We start from the raw sequence: 17,248 nt of genomic DNA on the forward strand, positions 1-17,248 counted from the left end.
AAGATATGATGGGGTATCTTAGAAGGAATATGATAGTCTGCCGGGTTCAGACGCAGCAGGCAATTGTCTAGACATATGAGAATTCTCGACCCCCGAAAGTATTGCCAGCAGGGTTCTTATAGGTTTCTTCCAGGCCATGTTTGCCAGTCAGGGTCCATGATGAAATCCCATCTCACCCTCACCCCTTGCCTCTGGATTACTCGGAAACACCAGATCTAGGAACCCCCTCAACGATACATATGCTCGGTTTAGCGAGACGTTAAAGAACGGCCCCAAATACTGTTTGCTCGCCGTGTCACGCCAGTTACGCCCTGCCGGCATTGGTATTGCAAACAATATGAGCATTCTCGGCACCCAGGCAGCCACTGTACCACTTGGATAGCTAGGCAACGATACCTCCAGAGAAAGAATGTTGTACGCGCAAAGCGCTGTCTGAGCTTGATTGCTCTTAGAAATACCCCTCCCTCGTTTGCTCTAACCGTGACGATGGTGTCAAGGTTGAGATTCATCGCAACAGATTGGTGTAGCGCGAGGCTGCCCGAGGCGAGTAATAATGATATTTTTCATGTCGATGCCAAGTTCGTCTAGTTGGAACTTCCCAACGATTAAGAAGCCGGCCGGTAGCATGTAAGTATTTTGTGACGCTTCTCTCGTATGTGGTTTGCAGGCGTCACGAAAGGGTTGGAGCTGACAAGACACGCTGGTATGTCAAGCTCCCTTTCGACGTCTCGCAGAATTCGGGGAGCAATTGCCCCTGAGCAGACGACCTGTCTGTATCCCTGCATTCCATGTTCACCTGAAGATTCGCCGTCCGCCGGTTCGCACAGGGAACCGCTCCACGCCATCGTTCTGCTGCTCGTGCCACAGGCCCTGGGTACCGACAAACCCACCTTCAGCTGCCGCCTTGTACCTCCGCCACGCCTCGCGAAGGTGATCTGGCCGTAGGGGCCCGCGCTTGTCCTTCTCGCTCAACCGGTTGACGTCTCCCTTGACGTCCTTGTCCGTCTCTTGCGGTGGGAACGGTTCGTCTGACTGCTTCTCGCCCGTGGTGTGCATCCACTCGTACTGTACTTCGACTGCTTTTTCGATAATGTCGCCGAGAAAATACTTGGCCACCGACTTCATGGCTAGAGTGACGGTGGGTGGAACAGATTGGGAAACGGTGGCGTTAACGACCTGAGTAGCATACGTGTAAGTGCAAGTCAGGGACAGATGGAAAGATACGAGAAGGTATAGGTAGTAAGGGAGTGTGGTATGGAGTCGTACCCGCTTGACGACAGATTCGGTGAGCTTGCCGGCGCGCCAAAGCTCGTAGCGATCCATCTGATCAGGATCGAGTGCCTCGACCAACATGGCCCGCATGCGAATCTCTTCTTGCTTCTGCTCCTGCGTCCTGGCATCGCCACCGACAAGGTCCATCTGGGGGTCGTTATCGTCATCATCGTCGGCGCCATCCTCGCCGTGCTGTCCGTCCCCTGCCGTGCCTGCCCCGCTGACGATGGTCCCCGCCCGTCCGCTGGCCACGGAGGGCGTCCCTGCGCGTCCGTCCGCATTGGCCGCGTGGTTCTTAGGCTTGCGGCCGCGCTTCTTCTTCTGCGGCCCGGATGGCGCGCTAACCTGGCTGCCACTCACATGGCTCGTCGCGTCGACGGATGGAGATCGTGCAAGGGGCGATCTTGCTTCGGGAGGGAAGGAGGTCTGACGGAGAGGGTGGGCAGATGTGGCAGAGGCGACGGAGAGAGTCGACGCCTTGCGTCGCTTGATGGACGGCTGGGGCCCGCCCTCGGAGGGACGCTTCTTGGGGAGTGGCGGCTGGGAAGGATATGGTGGTGAGGCGGCACTTGCGTATGGAGGAGAGGCCATGGCGGTAGTATTGTGGCGGTAGTATTGAGTTACGTATCTGAAGATGCTGGTCTACAAAGGTAACCAAGGGAGGTTGTCGGTCGGTATGATGGTTAACGGGATGGATAGAGCGTGAAGAGTTGCAAGACCTCAAGCTCAAAGGCAGGTATGCGCGATGGCCGATATCCAGCGTTCTTAGGAACTGCATGATTAGTCACGTGACAGTCATTTCATCAGCAAGTGACTTGTAGAGAAAGTAGCAGGTACATGTACATGTACACGTCAAAAATCAAAACGGTCCGCCGAAAAAATCAAAAGATATCGTCGTGAGATAAGATAACGCCCACATGGTATCGCCCCTCCTTCCGCTCATAACCGATAATTTTTCTAGTTGGAGTCACCCTCCGAATCGGAATCAGCTTCCGAATTGGGATCAAACCCCTCAAGTACCTGGTCGCCCGTCCTCCATCTTTTCTTTCCAACTTTCCCATTTTATCCCCTTATTTTTCCCACTGGTCCCTATATCACGCTACTCAGAATGGGCGGTTCAGAAGCCCGGGACCTTGAAAAGCGCAGCAAGCGCAAGCGCAAGAACAATGGCCACAGCGACGCCAATGGCTCCAACGTTTCCAGCGACGCCGACAGTGCCAGTGCCGCAAGCCAGACGAACAAGAAGGGGTCCAGGAAGAGAAAGCACCGCGAAGAACAGCGTCGCCATACCTCCGAGTCCCAGGACCCCAGTCGCGATGCAGATACCACCGTCAACGGAACCGACGTGTCCACCGCCCTCTCGACCAGGCGCCCCAGCGTGACCCAGCCGGCTCGCGACCCGCGCGATTTCAGTACCAAGTCTGCCAAACGCGCACGCGTCGACGCCGATGCAGATGGAAGCAAGACGACACGACCCCTTAGTCCCTATATCGACTTTGACGGCCTTAGCCGCCCAAGTACGTGGGCCCTCGTCCCCGTCCTCTTCCCCCTCGTGTTCCCACTTTCCCAGCTCTTTTTTTGTCTGGCGAGCAGAGCCAGCCACCATTACCCCATGTCTCCCTTCCTCTTCCACTTCCATTTAATTCGCGCCACGTCTTTTCCCCGGCAACTAACGAACCGCTCCAGGCTGCGGAACCCGCCAGCGTCTAGAGGAGACGGACGAACAAAAAGCAACGCGCCAGAAGAAGATTGAAGATGCGCTACGCACCATCCTCGAATGCGTGGGCGAAGACGTCCACCGCCCGGGCATCCTGGACACACCCCGACGCTACGCGGAAGCCATGCTCTTCTTCACCAAGGGGTACCAAGAGAACGTCCGCGACGTCGTCAACGGCGCCATTTTCGAAGAAGGCCATTCCGAGATGGTCATAGTCAAAGACATTGAGATCTTTTCACTGTGCGAGCACCATCTCGTGCCGTTCACCGGAAAGGTAGTCCTCTCGCCTCCCTCGTCCCTAGCCAGCACACAAGCATCACCAACGGAAGGCAGCCGAACGGAACAAACACTAACGAAATCGACAGATGCACATAGCCTACATCCCCAAGAACCAAGTCATCGGCATCTCCAAACTACCCCGGATAGCCGAGATGTTCAGCCGCCGGCTCCAGATCCAGGAACGTCTCACCAAAGAAGTGGCCAACACCATCATGGAGATCCTCAAGCCCCAGGGCGTCGCCGTCGTCATGGAGTCGAGCCACCTCTGCATGGTCATGCGCGGCGTACAAAAGACCACCACCACCACCATCACGAGCTGCGTCCTCGGCTGTTTCGAGAGCAAGTCAAAGACCCGGAACGAGTTTTTGAGTCTCGTCGGGCTCAAGAATTGAGCCCACGACGCCAGTCTTTTTTTTACGTCTTTCTTTTCGTTCTTTCCTGTGATACTCCGGTTTTCTTGCCGGAAAGTGTGCCGTATGCGGGGAGAGACTCATCCCTCGGCGGTCAATACAGTGATTACAGAATAACACACAGCACACATATACTTGTGGACCGAACCGGATCTTTCGGAAGTTAGTTGAGGCAGTTTTTCTTTATTTCTTTTTTTGTCGGTTTCCGTTCTGTTGCACGGCCAGAGCGTAGTTAGCACCCTCATTTTCAACATTTGGGTCGGGTCGGTTCATTTGCGACGGTTTTCCTGTGTCGTTCGGTGTTGATTTTTGGATGGGAAGCCAATCTCACGGTAGAGGGAACTACGGATAGAGAGCTCAACGCTCACATGGGACAGAAGGGGTGGCAGGCATTTCCTCGAGTCCATTTTTTTTTCCATCAAAAGAAATATACCAATGATAGAATGATCCAAGGAAAAAAAAAATACCATGACATCTCGAGCCTGGAATACGGGTACCTAGAACGAATAAATTACGAAGAATGAATGAATTGAGAGGCAAAATAAAGTGTGAGAGAACGTACTTGTAGGCAAAAAAAAAAAGAAGCAAAAGGCAAAAAAGCAAAAAGAAATGTTCTCCGAACCCAGAATCGAACTAGGGACCTTCGCATGGATGCATAGGGCACAATTACAGTGCGACGTGATAAACCAACTACACCATTCGGAGGACTTGCTTGAAAACTCAGCACACTAGTCATACCTATATGCCAAGACTGGGCTGAAACCCACACGACGAACATCTTTCATTCATACACGTTTCGGCATCATTCAGCAGCTTCATGCACAACATAACGTCGCTTCACCATCCCATGCAGCAATCGGTGGTTGATACACAAGAATGAGCAGTGTTTTAGTCTATCATCCCTCCCGCAGATCAAATACTGTACGGATGCTGTCCTGGGTATGTAATGAAACAAAAGTAGCTCAGAGTGGTATATCCTCCATCAAAACTGCCAGAAATCCCAAAATGCAAAAGATCCAAAATATCCTTCTTGAACATGCGTCGTATCAAACACATTGTCGAAAATAGAAAATGTCCAAGACTCAAAATCATGTCCTAAATAAATCCCCCGTGGCTTAGGGTCTAGGCCTCCCAGGGAAAGTATTCAGTCCAGTTCCTTCAACCAAATGTACACAACGCTTGGCCAAAAGACCTAGCAGGGAAAGTATCCCCGAGTTCCCTAGTCGAGCTCAGATGAGCTCGTGTTCTCGCAGAAATCTGGTGGCCGGCCCATCGCCTCCCTGCTCGGCTGCTTGGAAGAAGTGGACAGCAATACACATCAGCGACGGATCGGTCGCCACCGTGGCACGCTCCTCGGCTCCGGTTTCCTGCATCGAGCCCTGGAGACCGCTCGCCCGGCTTCGGTCGCCCAACTTAAACCTGTGCGTCCTCGAGTGTCCTGAACCCCGGCCGTACTTGTCAATTACTGCCTGTTTGAAAACCTCACGCGGCTTGGAGAGCGGGAGCGTCGTGCGCTCGAGGAGCTCAGGGTCTATCAAGTAAAAGAGCGCGAGCTCCCGCTGAGCAGCCGTATCCCCCTCCTTGGCGAGGATGGTCCACATCCTGCCTGCATCCGCGAGAGTGTACGTCGATGTGACCGGCGGGGGAGAGCTCGGGGGAGGTGGAAGGTCGGCGTCCGGCAGCTGGACGTCTCTGATGCCCCCCTTGTTGACCCTGAACGCCTTCTGCACCTCATCGGCCACGCCCAGCATCGTTTGACAGACCTCTGATTTGAGAACCAGCGCGGCGTACCCAGTGTCCCAGAAGGCCATTCCCTTTTCCGTCTCGTCGAGGACGGTGGGTCTGACAAACGCCGCGATAAACTGCAGGTCTCGGAATAGCGTCTTGGGCCTGATGGTCTTGTCTCGCAGGAGTGATCGTAACACATCGGTCACGGCCTCTCTATTCGCAAACTGGGCGGACGGGCCCCCAGAGCGAGAAGGCTCCGATGCTCCGTAACGTGCCTGGTGTGGGCCCGCTGCCGCAGGAGGAACCGCGGGTGACTGTTGCAAGGCGTGCGAACGTCGCTCTTTGACGTTGTCAATGTCATACCCAAGCGGGCCGGGCCGACCAGGGCCCGTTCCCCCCCCATCCGAATCGGTCGAACTCATGTTCGACCTCTTCCACCCGAACCGCGCGCGCTTCGTTCCGCTTGCCAGGGACGCCACGATCAGTTGTTCCAGCTCAAAGAGGGCGTTCATCTTCGCGTAAGGATTGGGATGAATGCTGAACATGCGAAGGAGCCGCTTGTACGCCTGCTTGTAGGGGAACTCGCCGCCTGTATCCTTCGTATCCTTCGTGGCACGACTCCGGCCGCGGTTCGAGGATGTTTCGCTCGCCGCCGAACCACCGCGGTCGTGACTGCTGGCGGCATCCGTAATATCCGAGAGCCTGTCCGCCTCGCCTGCGTCGCGTAGGTTCCCGAAACTCTTCTTCTTCTCAATGACACGGATCTTCCCGCTCGACTTTGGCGGCCTGCACTTCAGAACCGCCGTCGAGACGTCCTTGGCCTCCTTGGCTTCCTTGGCCTCCTTCGCTCGACGGTCGAGTGAATCGCGCCGCTCAATACATTCCTGCCCGAGCGTCTCGAACCACGCGTCGGTTTCCGAACCAGAGGCAAACACAAAAGTTCCCAAGTCGGAGAGGAGAAGACTGGTTAATGTCTGCCTCAGTTCGGTAAAGAAGCGCGACTTGTCTTCTGACAATCGTTGCTGGTAGACTGCCGTCTCAATGGATGACGCTGACGTTGTGGGTCGAGCCGTCGTCGACTGGCTGGAGAAGGATGGGGCAGGCTGGGGGTATGGTGGATGATTGAGCAGCGAGGACAGGTTTGTCACGCTTGTCGTGGGCGAGTGCGCCCTCGAAGCTACCGAGCTGGGGGCCATGGTGGATTGGAATGGCGACCAAAATGTCGAACTCGAATCTATCGTGTGGACCGGGGACGAAGCGCCGAAATAGTCCTGGCCATCGATGATGTCGGATAGGGCCCCGATCCCCCTGGGGTATCGGTAACTGCCAGACTCCAACGACTGCTGGCTCAGGTTGTGGGCGGAAAGGGCTCGGAGGCCGGAGGACCGACCGAATGAACCAAACTTCCGCTCCGACTCGCTCACCACGCTCGCACCGTCGTCCCCGGCCACGCCGCCTTGAGGCCAGAGCTGATCCCTTTCCCGGCCGCCACCCTTGGAGCCTTCGAGAGCCCTGCGGTCCCGGAGGTACAGCTCGCTGGACCAGAGGACCGGCCCATCCATCATTGACTCCCCAATGAGCTTGGAGATGCACGTGTCAATCTCGCAGCAGAACCGGTGGATCCTCTCCTCGCCGCGACAAAAGTTGGCAATGTCGGTCTGCTTGAGCCAACGCGACGTATTGTCGGCCTGGTCGTCCTTGAGCTTGTTTGGTCCGCCCTGATCCTCCGACGCGGACAGGAGGTCCATCATTTGGGTCTCTGTACGATGGATGTAGTTGGAGGCCTGGCCCTGACCCCGTGCGGAAGACGGGGCCCCCCTGTTGCTGCGCTGATAAGCGCCCCATCGACGCGGCATCCCCATCGTCTTCAGCGCGGCACAGATGCTGCGGCTGTGTTCGTACGGTCCCGACGTCCGCACGTCAGAGACGTACCACATCTTGTCCCGCAGCGAGCGCAGGCGCTTCGTCATGGCGTCGATGAGACCCTCGTGTCTCTCCTGGCTTTGCTTGAGCCACACGAGCCAGGCGTCATACTGCTCGATGGCCGAGGCGCACCGACGAATGGAGTCGCGAGGGCCCCGTGAGAAAATGTCCAGGAGCACCGCGAAGCCGTCACGGCGCAGCGACGGGGATGTCAAGGCCTTCAGCTGCTGCAGGGTCTTCCAATACATATGGGCCGACACAAAGTCCGAACGAGCCTGGGATTGTGATGATGCCGCGGCGAGCATGGTGATGAGGACGGAGGGCGAATCGGACGAGTCGCCATTGTTGGTATGACCAGGCTTGCTGTCTGTCGCCGAAGCGGAGCCACGACGGCCCGGCGAGTCGACGCGGCGGCGGGACTCTGTATCGTGGCCGACGGCATCGCCGCGCCTGCGGTAGGGGTTGTTACTCGCGACGCTGTGGCTCTTCTCCGTCGTGATCACCTTGTTCTTGGAGCGATACCGCTTGATGCCCGTAGCCCGGTTGCTAAACTGGGCGCGAGAACCCTCCGGCTCAACGCTTTGAGGGATCTCAAAGTCTTGGACCAACCGCAGAATGGAGTCGCGGAGTTGATGGTACCCCTTGTCCAGCTCGGGCCTGCCTTCGACGTCGTCTTCGTCGGTATCCGTTGTGGACGAGTTCTCGTCGTCCTCGACTTCGTCTTCGGGGTCGTACGCCATTTGTGTGGACAGGCTGTTGCCGTCGGGGGAGACGAAGAGGACGGCCCAGCGCTCGGCGCAGGGGTGGCAGGAGCCTTGCATGACGTCCATGCCCAGGGTGGCACTCAGCTCCCGCAGGGCAAAGCGTAGGCGGTAGCCGTCGTCTTCATAGTTGTTGAAACGCTGGTGGCCCCGTAGGTCCAAGGTCGGGGGCGAGTAGCGGGAGGGCGATCCTGTCCTCTGGTCGTCCAGTGCGGTTTCGCGGGAGGTAGTGGCATCGCTCAGGAACGAGGAGGCGCTGGTGCTAAGGACAGATGTCGTCTCGAAGTTGCTGCGCGACGCGGCCATGGATATGGGCTGCGAGAGGCCCGACATGGCGGAGACGGAGGGCGCGACGGATCGCATGCTGCTGGATTGGGCGGACATGGGCCGCTTTTCGGGGAAGAGGGCGTTGACCATGGTGACCAAATCGGCGGGGCTGATGACCAGGTAGGGATGCACCTCGACGGTTTCCCTGAGCGAGGTGATGGACCGGGCGGGCAGCAGCTTCGCGGCATGCTTCTGGGACTTGCCGCCCCGGAACTTGTTCAGGATGTTCTCCACATGGGCCTGGATCCGCGGAGAGATGGCGGAGATGCCCTTCTTGTAGCAAGTCATGTTCACAACGAGCTCTTGGGCCCTGAGGGCCACCTTTTTGAGAATGGTCTGGCGGCCGTACTCGGAAATGTGGTATTCCGCCATCATCCCATAGCTCTCGGGATGAATCATGACGTGGAGAAGGAAAGAGGAGAAGAGCCATTTCCATACGAACCAATTCCTGGTGCTATCGACGAGCATTGGGTCGATGCGGGCCAGGATGGCGTTCCCCAGTTCGATCAGACCCTCTGGAACACCAGTGGCATCCTCGTCATCGATGATGTCGAACAATTCATGGACAGCCCTGTCATAGAATCTATCGGCGGCCTCACTGTCCTTGGCGGTCCAGTCGGCCAGGTTGAAACGGGTTCCATGCTGGTCCTCGGCGCGGTCCAGTAAGAAAGCCCCTTCTTCGAGGATCTTCATGAGGAACCATTCCATTTTGGATTTGCCGGCCCAGTCACGCATGGCAGTCCAGACGTTGAGAACGTAGATTAGCATGTGCTCGCTGTGGACCTTGTTCGCCTTGGATTCGGTGATGAGGCGGGCCAAGGCGGTCGCCCAGGCGTCAGTACGTCTCCTGTCCTCGGCGCTGTCGGGACCGGCCGAGTTGGCGAAGCAAGTGTGGATCAGGGCAGAGAGGGGATCGTGGCGCTGAAAGGACAACAAGCGTTCAATGGCAGCATTCTGCTGGGTCGTCCCGTGACGGCCGGAGGCGCTGCCGGATTGGGACCGGGATCCGGTGGCAGAGCGGCCATGGCCATGCACGGGAAGGACAGACTCGATGGGCTCCAGGACGTGGTGGAAGTTGGTCAGGGCATTCAGTTCGGAGGTGTTCAGGGAACAGAGACGCGTGGCCAGGTAGTCCGGGTTCGTGCGAATCTGGGTCAGGAAGCCCAGGAAGGTCTCCCGGGCCGAGGCCGAGACGTCGTTGAGGAACGGGGCAATGACGAGCGACGACGATGCGCGGGCGACAAAAGAAGAGTCGGGCCCAACGTCGGAGGCGTCGGAGGGAGGCGGAGGCGGCACGGGGCAGTTGATGGCGTCCAGCTCGGGTTCCAAAAGAGCATAACGTCGGAGCTCATCACAGCTCTTACGGACATCGTGGATGGCATTGTAGAGAGGGGCAAAGACTGCCTTATTATCCTTGCGGAAGTAGTCGGCCAGGTTCCTCCGGGCAATCTCACCACAGCGAGTCAAACGGGCTGAGAGGGCGGTGGAAATGAGACTCCTCTGCAGACGGATCCGGGTACTGGCGCGCTTGCGCTCTTGGTATTTGGACAGCCTCACCAGGTGAGCCAGTTCCTCCAGGGTGGTGCCTTCATTCTCCTGGGTTTGGAACGAGTTGGAATAAAGAGAAAGGTCGGGAATAAGCGACGCGGCAAGGGAAACGGGACCACCATCTATCGGGGCGGTGGGCGGCGAAGGCGTCGGGGAATATGCGGGGCGGTCCATGTCCGAGGGGCCACCGGGTGAGGGAGGTTGAGAATCCTGAGCTACCAAGGGTTTTCGGGCCTCATTCGAGGCGGTATTGGTGCTGGAATGGGTTCGAGGGTGAGCATGAGCATTAGCCTGCCTAGGATTATCTTCGCTCCGACGGATGGGAAGAGAACTAATCGTCTGGGACGGACTGCGCGACCGCGAACGAGGACGGTGGACGGGTTGCGGAAGGTCGACACGGGGGTCGGAAGGGGGCGGGGTTGGTGGCGTCGAGGGAGGCTTTACGGTCGAAGGGTCGGCATCATCTAGAGAAACGGCTGTGGCACACGGTCGATTTATGATTAGCAAAAAGAGTGGACGACAAGGGTTGTAAGAGTAGGAAGTGTAAGCCAGCCCCGGGGGCACGTATAAGAAGTTGAGGATCCGGGCTTGGGCATGATTATTAGGCAGATATGGCGTTTCGACATACGATCAGAAGAATGAATGCGAACGGGCGACGAGAGCGAACGTTGCATGGAGATCATAATGTGCCCATGGGCGTGTTGATAGAAGGGTCAGAACAGGGGACAACTCGGTGTAGAAGTGGTGGTTTGCTGGGGTTTGCGCCAACTCTAAACGTCCCCGTCGGCAACTCCCTCCGGCGCGACGGTGACCAGGTTGTTGTGCATGCGCTCGAGGATCAGAAGACGAGAAGACGAGAACCCAACCCGGCCGGTATAGTCCGCAGGTGAAGGATAGAGATGGAGAGATGGAGAGATGGAGAGATGGAGAGATGGAGATGGAGATATGGAGAGAATGGAGAGGAGGGAGAGGAGAGGAGAGGGGGGAAAAGTCAATAGGATATGGAAAGATGAATATGCATGCGAGACATTTGGAACAGAGGCGTACGATGGGGTTGGGGTATCAAAGGGGTGGTTAAGGTGAGGGAATGGAAAAGAGTCGTAGGTTGTACGAAGAAGAAAAAGGCGGGATGGAGGATGAGGTGTGGAGTGGGGATTTTGGGGAAGGAGCTCCTCCTGCCTGGCTACCTGGCACCTGCCACTACTATTCGTAGGCCACTGCTCTTTCCCAGCGCCTGTGCGTCCCCGGCCAGGGACACAGCGGTCTCGCTTGGTTGGAGCCACAGGGGCATGCAGGGCCACGCGCGCCGTGGCAGGTACCACCCACTGGAGGTCAGACCAGGAAGGAACGGTTACCACGGTGTACTACCTACCTAAGTACAACGTATACCTTAAGCATCAGATCCGATGTCCACGCCCAGCCACTTGGGCAGGTACCATGGGCTGCCTGGTACTTGCGGTCAGGATTGTACACATAGCATGTACGACTTGATGACGGTTCTCGGACCGCTGATTTCCTATCTGTAGGTACCTTAGGTACGATTACGAAGTTAGCGATACCGTCTGTGTACCTCATTTTGAAGGGACTGAGGCGGGGTCGGGTCGTTGGATGGAGAGGTACCACACTAACCCCGTTTTGGGCATTTACCTAAGGTACCTAGGTACCTACGGGGGGTTAACGGTTCACTGTCGATCCCTGCTTGAAGCCAGCCTTCCTCTCACCTCCTCCATCCATTGAGCTCACATTCGCCTATGATCTCTGAACCATCTCGACAGCAACTTTACCCAGCATTCATCAGTCTCTGCTCTACGCCACGTTCAGACACATCCTTTATGAGTTCCGAATCATGTCTTGATGTTCTTCGGGGACGGTAGGCTGTTCGACTCGACGCGAATGTAGTCCAGTCCGTCATCGCATCCTGTTATCCCTGACCAAAAGAAACCCAACGAAAAGAGAGAAATAGTAGAACAAATAAATCCATTCGACATGCTTCGAGATACTACACTACAACGTACACACCCTGAGAGATACCGAGAAATCACCACGTCTCACTCCCTCAACATCGATACCGTCCCGTCACACCCTTACAACGCCGCATCTCCAACAGTGTCGCCCACATTTGCTCGCCCACCATCTTTGCCTCTTCTCAAAAAGCTGCAGTGCGATTTTTTTTTATTTTTTTTTATTGCCTCGACTGCCCACGTATGTACGCCGTCCTCAATACCTATAGATCCCGAAGCGCATGCCTACCCTTTGCCCACCCGCTCCCCTCCCTCGGCAGCACAATTGCCAGCAATTGGTTGTCGAGGGAAAACGTCCCCTCACCCTTCAGCTTTCGACTGTCCAATCTGCGTTGTCCACGAGGCTGGCTGGCGATGCCAACTCATCCCAAGAACCAATCACCCTCTGCCAGCCTAACCTGGCATCAACCACCCACCTGCATTCGCCTGTCGTGCTCATCCAATAGGTCGTCCTCTCTCACGTACGTTTCCTCCTCTTCCTCCTCCACACTGGACGGGCACCTGGACAATAATACCATACCCCCCTCAACACTTTCTCATGCGCCTTTTGTCCAGGCCATGACATGCATGTCGGCGCTGTACAAAGTAAATATTCGTCCTAGCCCTGTCGCAGAATGACATGTCATATACTCTCGGACGGGAATCCACAGTCTCCAGCAGCACCTTTCAGCGAGACACTCATCCACTCTACCAGCTAGCTTCTCAACAATCCTTCTTCTCGGTCCAGTGTCTGCTTTTCCCGCTGATGCCATTCTTATGCAAGGTCAAGGCCAAGTCAATTGTGCTTGGTCCATGCCATGACCCCGCCGATCAAGTCTTTGCTCAACCGTGCAGACTGAGGAATTCCACTCTTCATTTGCCGTCAACTCTCTCTCGTGACGCGTTTGCCTGGGTGTCTGGTGCCAGCCCGCCCGGTCACACCGCGAAACCTTGTCTTGCCATGTGTCCGTCCCTCCAACTTACCCGCCGGGGCCACGTTTGCGGACCATGATCCGTACAGCAGCTGCTGGACAGTTTGCGCAATTGTCGCCCCGTTCCCTGCTGAGCCTCTTTTCTTAACCCAACCAATGGCCTTTTACATGTGCTGTGTTGTCAATACCCTGGAGGTAGCCGCCATGACATCATTCCCCATTGGCAGGTCTAGGTAGTGAACCCAAGGCACCAGATTCCTTCCGTGGAAGCCTCGCTGGCGGGACGTGCCCATGTGTCCTTTACCCAAGATACTGGAAAAAGCGGCATCGGATGCCGATGTTCCCATAATCGGTAGTTGCACCTCGAACCCGTCCCACACTGCCAATGTAGCCTGCCAATAGCTGGGCGAAGCAAGGAGGTACGAGGGTCCATCAGAGAAGATGGCAAAATGGATCGAATTGAGGGCTAGGGTCCCACACTTTAGTTTCCCAGCTTCATCGTTCACGTTCCCAGGACCCGGGACCCAGGAACGGTGACCTAGGACCGGTGAACCTAGGAAGATGACCGATAGTCGATGGCCGCTGGCGGATGACGTTCGAGGACCGCATAACGTGACTTGTCGTCCATGCTCACATGACCAGCAGCGGACGAGCAAAGGAAAAGAATTATCTTTGCTTCCACGCAGCTGCGCCTCTACCGACAAAATTAAACTACTCCAATTCTTTACCTTTGCCCCGCGATGGGCCCGGCGGTCGGGTCGGGCATCAACCCTACATTCCTGCTCTGCCCAAAACGGGATGAACGCATACCTTAACGAGGCCCCAAGTGCCTTCTTCAGGCACAACTTCAAGCCTAGGATGTGGGGATTTTGGAACGGTTGGGATGAACTGGGCTCCGATCTCCCCGTGCAACCACGCGGCTCCCGAACATGTCATGTCATTCTTGGTTATCCTTACAAGCCACAGCTTGTAGCTTCCTGTCGCACCCGTGGCGTCCAAACGTGTAGCACTGGGGGTATAGGTTCTCGACAGGCCTTTTACCAAAGCACGAAGTACGCTGGTTCTGGGAGTAACACTATATTTTGTATGCCTAAACTCCGTCGGTCGGACCCCTATCCTAACCTGTGTAAATACATTGATGTGCGTCGTGTCGCTTCGCCATGATGCTCCAAGTCTACCTCGCAATACGTCCGCCTAGCCGGACCCGACAGAATGCCATGACCTCGGGCTCTTTTCCCATATTCCATCATCATTCCGATTGATTCCCTTAAAACAAACGCCATTGGCCGTTCACAGACCCCTCCCAAAGCGAATATCAAAGTCCTTCAGAACGCTCATTATGCTCGCCGCCTCGACCTCAATAGGCAACCGGGACGACGCCGTGGGAGAAGGCAACGTCACGCCCGCTCTCGGCGCCGCGCGCAGTTTTGGCAGCCACGATCCAATGTCGTCGGTGGCCTTGCTGAAGTTCCGGTGGCTCGAGAGCGTCTGGTACGCCTCGGCACAGCTGAGACTAAGCCCGGGACCGGTCCTGGCTTCCTCGGCCTTGGGCCCGGAGGACGTCGCGTTGCCCGACTTGCAGCAACCACCCGCGCCGCCCCCTCCCCCGCAACATCCGCCGGCCGTGTTCGCGCCTTGGCGGTTCATGTTGGAAGAGAGAGCGCGGCAGAAGAGGCCGGAGACAGGATCTGCTATGCACTGGGCGCAGGTGCCTGGTCCGCTCGGGCCGCAGCTGCGGGAGGACCCGGATTTGGGAGCGGGAGCCGACGACGCCGCCGCCGACTGGCGGGGACGAAGCTTCACTGCCCCGTTCGAGTCAATCTCCATTGGCATCGGCATCGACGCGACGGCATCGGTCTCAGGCGGTGGGGTTTGGGTTTGCTGAGAGAAGGGAGCCGCCTCGGCGCAAACGCAGTAGTCTCCTTCCTTGCAGAAGCCGCAGGGGTCGTGAACGGGACCCGATGATATCGAGGGCGGCTGATGGGTCTGGGCCTGTAGACTTGGCGGTTGGGGTTTCTTGAAGTACGAGGTAAAGTCAATCTCAATGGCCGAGTCGTCCGCATTCCAGTCCGATCGCTGGCGCTTCTCCATCAGAGGCATGGCGGGAGACAGGCGCGCCCTCTTCAGTTCAGGCAAGGTCGACTGCAAGGGTCCGTCGACGCAGTCGCATCTGTTCCCCGATCCGCATTTGCCGCAGCCTGCCTCGACCGACTTGATCACGGTTTCCGCACACGCGCAACGGCCATTGGACCCGCAAGGTCCGCACGTAAAATCGCCAGGTGGCGAGTTCTCCATCATGTTGACTTGCTCAGCTGGGGAGTGACCATGAGAGCCCATACTGGATTGGTACACCGAGGATAGGTTCCCGAGCGACGCTGGGTGGACGGACGTCCTACGTGCGGGGGGGAACTGTCCCGAGGCGCCCTGGCTGTCCAACCTCCGCCTGACGCGGTCGAGTTCTGTTTCGGCCTTGACGCGGTCCTTCCTCTCCTGGTCTAGGAGGTTTTGAAGAACTTCACAGCGAGATTTGTGCGACTGGACTTCCATTTCAAGGTGGCAAATGCGTTCCTTGTACTCGGCCTCCTTCCTCTCGTTCTCCTCCTTTTGCTCGTCGAGTTGGTCCTCGAGTTCGTTCACCCGGGCAGCGCGTCGTTCGCGAAACGCCCTTTGTGCGGCTCGGTTTTGGGCCTTGCGTTTGGTGGGCGGGGTGTCGGTAGCCGGCTTGCGGCCGGGTTTGGGTCGAGGCGGGATGACCCATTCCTTCGTGGTCATGGAACCCGCCAGCTTTGGAAGCTGCGCTGGTGGGGTCCCCATGGCGGAGGTCATGGTTATGTTGCTTGCGTCAAGCGGCGGAAGAGTGAGTGGGTGTGAGTTGGGCCAGGACGACGATGGCGAAGACGACGCGGAGGTGGAGTGTCGTGCAAGCAGATGAATTGGCGGAAGAAATTGGGTTGCCCGTGGATATTGGCATGCAGGAGGAAAATCAAATGTGGATGAAATAGCAGACGAGGAACGGGGACTTGGCTGTGATCCTTGGCCATAAACGGGAGTCACGACGGCGGAGCGGTGCAATGATGTGATGAATATCCCCGACGCCTGACTGCCGTGGCCCTGGTGTGAATCATCCGGCAGTTGTGTTTGCTTTGATTCTGTGCTCGATCTAAAGTCGGAGACGGGTACGAGTGTGGTTTGGGGTGTAAAGGGATAAGAAATAGAACGAGAGGGGGAGGGGAAAGAAGACATTCCGGGCTTCAGGAACTAATGATCTGACGACGAATACGAAGTATTACCGAGCGGTTCTCAGCGATGTCGCTCTGTGGATCCGGTTGAGGAGTGGATGTCCACACACGTCTCCGACAAGTACCACTGAAGTACCCTTGGCACGACCTTCATTCGACTTCGTTCCCTGCACCTAAAACAAGTGAGAGTTCAACAACATAAAAGTTAGAGAATTCAAGCTCTGATAACAGGAATCGAGTGATTTTATACTATATGTAGACGCTGGCATTTAACAGAAGCAGTATCTGTATTTAGATCTTATTACATGCTCGCGAACAGCAGATGTTTTAAGGGAACTGCAAGTGAGCACATTTGAGGCGAATGTTGAACCATTCATTGGCCAGTCACGGCACGGTAGTCCTAACATTGCACAGCCAGACAAACCTTCGGGGGGCGATAGCACCTGTCTCTAAAATAGAGAGGCGCGAAGACATCAGATATTTGCGCGTCGTGGCATGACACTCTGATAGCCAATGTTTCTTCTGTTGGTGCTGTAGATCCGATGCGATACACAACACGACTTGCGAGAGACTTGAGAGGGACCTGATGGTCGGCGTAAGGTACAAGCACGACGAGTTCGCATAGTGGGACTGAACAGCGCCATGCGTCGAAAGCGCAACTAGCACTGATCCGCAGAACCAATAGCAATGCGATACTGATGAAAAATATGATTAGATTGATAAGATAATTCTCGTCACTTCCGATCGTGCGCTCCTCACGTGTAGTTCCAGGGCAGGGCCCGCGTTGCTCCCCAATCGTTTGGGGGTTATCTGATTTCTTCTCCATTTCCCTGCAGACGTGGCTTCCATTGACAAATCGAGGTTCCGGAGTCCAACGATGTGGTAAGGGAGCCCTGGACTACATACAGCATGATGGAACACTAGTGACCGACATCGGTGAAAGTTTCTCTGTCGGTCATGGTGCTCACAATGACTCTTCCCAAGTATCACGTCCCTGCATCATCGTGGTCCATGTTCAAAATGGCGTGCTTACTGAAACTTGACTGTTTTCAGCTTGGCCGACCCTATGTTCCGATGCCGGCGGGGAAGTCATGCACCAAGATTGCTAACCA

General features: G+C 56.4%; 5 protein-coding genes and 1 non-coding gene across 6 annotated transcripts; 2 read left to right on the forward strand and 4 right to left on the reverse strand.

Moving 5' to 3' along the window:
- Positions 1–26: 26 nt before the first annotated feature.
- ACRALDRAFT_1077041 (uncharacterized protein) lies at positions 27–1,965 on the reverse strand. The gene is made up of 2 exons (XM_071018582.1): positions 1,267–1,965; positions 27–1,176 (listed from the first exon to the last, which is right to left on the reverse strand). Exons 1-2 carry the CDS (start codon positions 1,861–1,863, stop codon positions 793–795), a joined length of 981 nt encoding a protein of 326 aa, XP_070873807.1. The 5' UTR covers positions 1,864–1,965; the 3' UTR covers positions 27–792.
- A 293-nt stretch (positions 1,966–2,258) lies between these two features.
- Positions 2,259–4,132, forward strand: ACRALDRAFT_1064590 (uncharacterized protein). Its single transcript, XM_071017002.1, has 3 exons — positions 2,259–2,789; positions 2,959–3,263; positions 3,355–4,132. The coding sequence occupies exons 1-3, from the start codon at positions 2,381–2,383 to the stop codon at positions 3,658–3,660; spliced, it is 1,020 nt and encodes a 339-aa protein (XP_070873808.1). The 5' UTR covers positions 2,259–2,380; the 3' UTR covers positions 3,661–4,132.
- Positions 4,133–4,291: 159 nt separating this feature from the next.
- On the reverse strand, positions 4,292–4,383 carry ACRALDRAFT_t204. Its single transcript has one exon. It is a non-coding gene; the product is annotated as a tRNA-Tyr (tRNA).
- A 163-nt stretch (positions 4,384–4,546) lies between these two features.
- On the reverse strand, positions 4,547–10,945 carry ACRALDRAFT_1064593 (uncharacterized protein). The gene is made up of 2 exons (XM_071017003.1): positions 10,594–10,945; positions 4,547–10,441 (listed from the first exon to the last, which is right to left on the reverse strand). The coding sequence occupies exons 1-2, from the start codon at positions 10,646–10,648 to the stop codon at positions 4,908–4,910; spliced, it is 5,589 nt and encodes a 1,862-aa protein (XP_070873809.1). The 5' UTR covers positions 10,649–10,945; the 3' UTR covers positions 4,547–4,907.
- A 1,006-nt stretch (positions 10,946–11,951) lies between these two features.
- On the forward strand, positions 11,952–13,031 carry ACRALDRAFT_211500 (uncharacterized protein; the record flags this gene model as incomplete). The annotated part of the gene is made up of 4 exons (XM_071023718.1): positions 11,952–12,124; positions 12,196–12,571; positions 12,600–12,962; positions 12,987–13,031. 4 exons carry the CDS (start codon positions 11,952–11,954, stop codon positions 13,029–13,031), a joined length of 957 nt encoding a protein of 318 aa, XP_070873810.1.
- Positions 13,032–13,923: 892 nt separating this feature from the next.
- On the reverse strand, positions 13,924–16,329 carry ACRALDRAFT_1064594 (uncharacterized protein). The gene has a single exon (XM_071017004.1). The coding sequence runs from the start codon at positions 15,721–15,723 to the stop codon at positions 14,188–14,190; it is 1,536 nt and encodes a 511-aa protein (XP_070873811.1). The 5' UTR covers positions 15,724–16,329; the 3' UTR covers positions 13,924–14,187.
- Between the last annotated feature and the right edge of the window lie 919 nt (positions 16,330–17,248).

This window comes from Sodiomyces alcalophilus, assembly GCF_042370955.1.
Source record: "Sodiomyces alcalophilus JCM 7366 unplaced genomic scaffold ACRALscaffold_5, whole genome shotgun sequence".
Lineage (NCBI taxonomy): Eukaryota > Fungi > Ascomycota > Sordariomycetes > Glomerellales > Plectosphaerellaceae > Sodiomyces > Sodiomyces alcalophilus.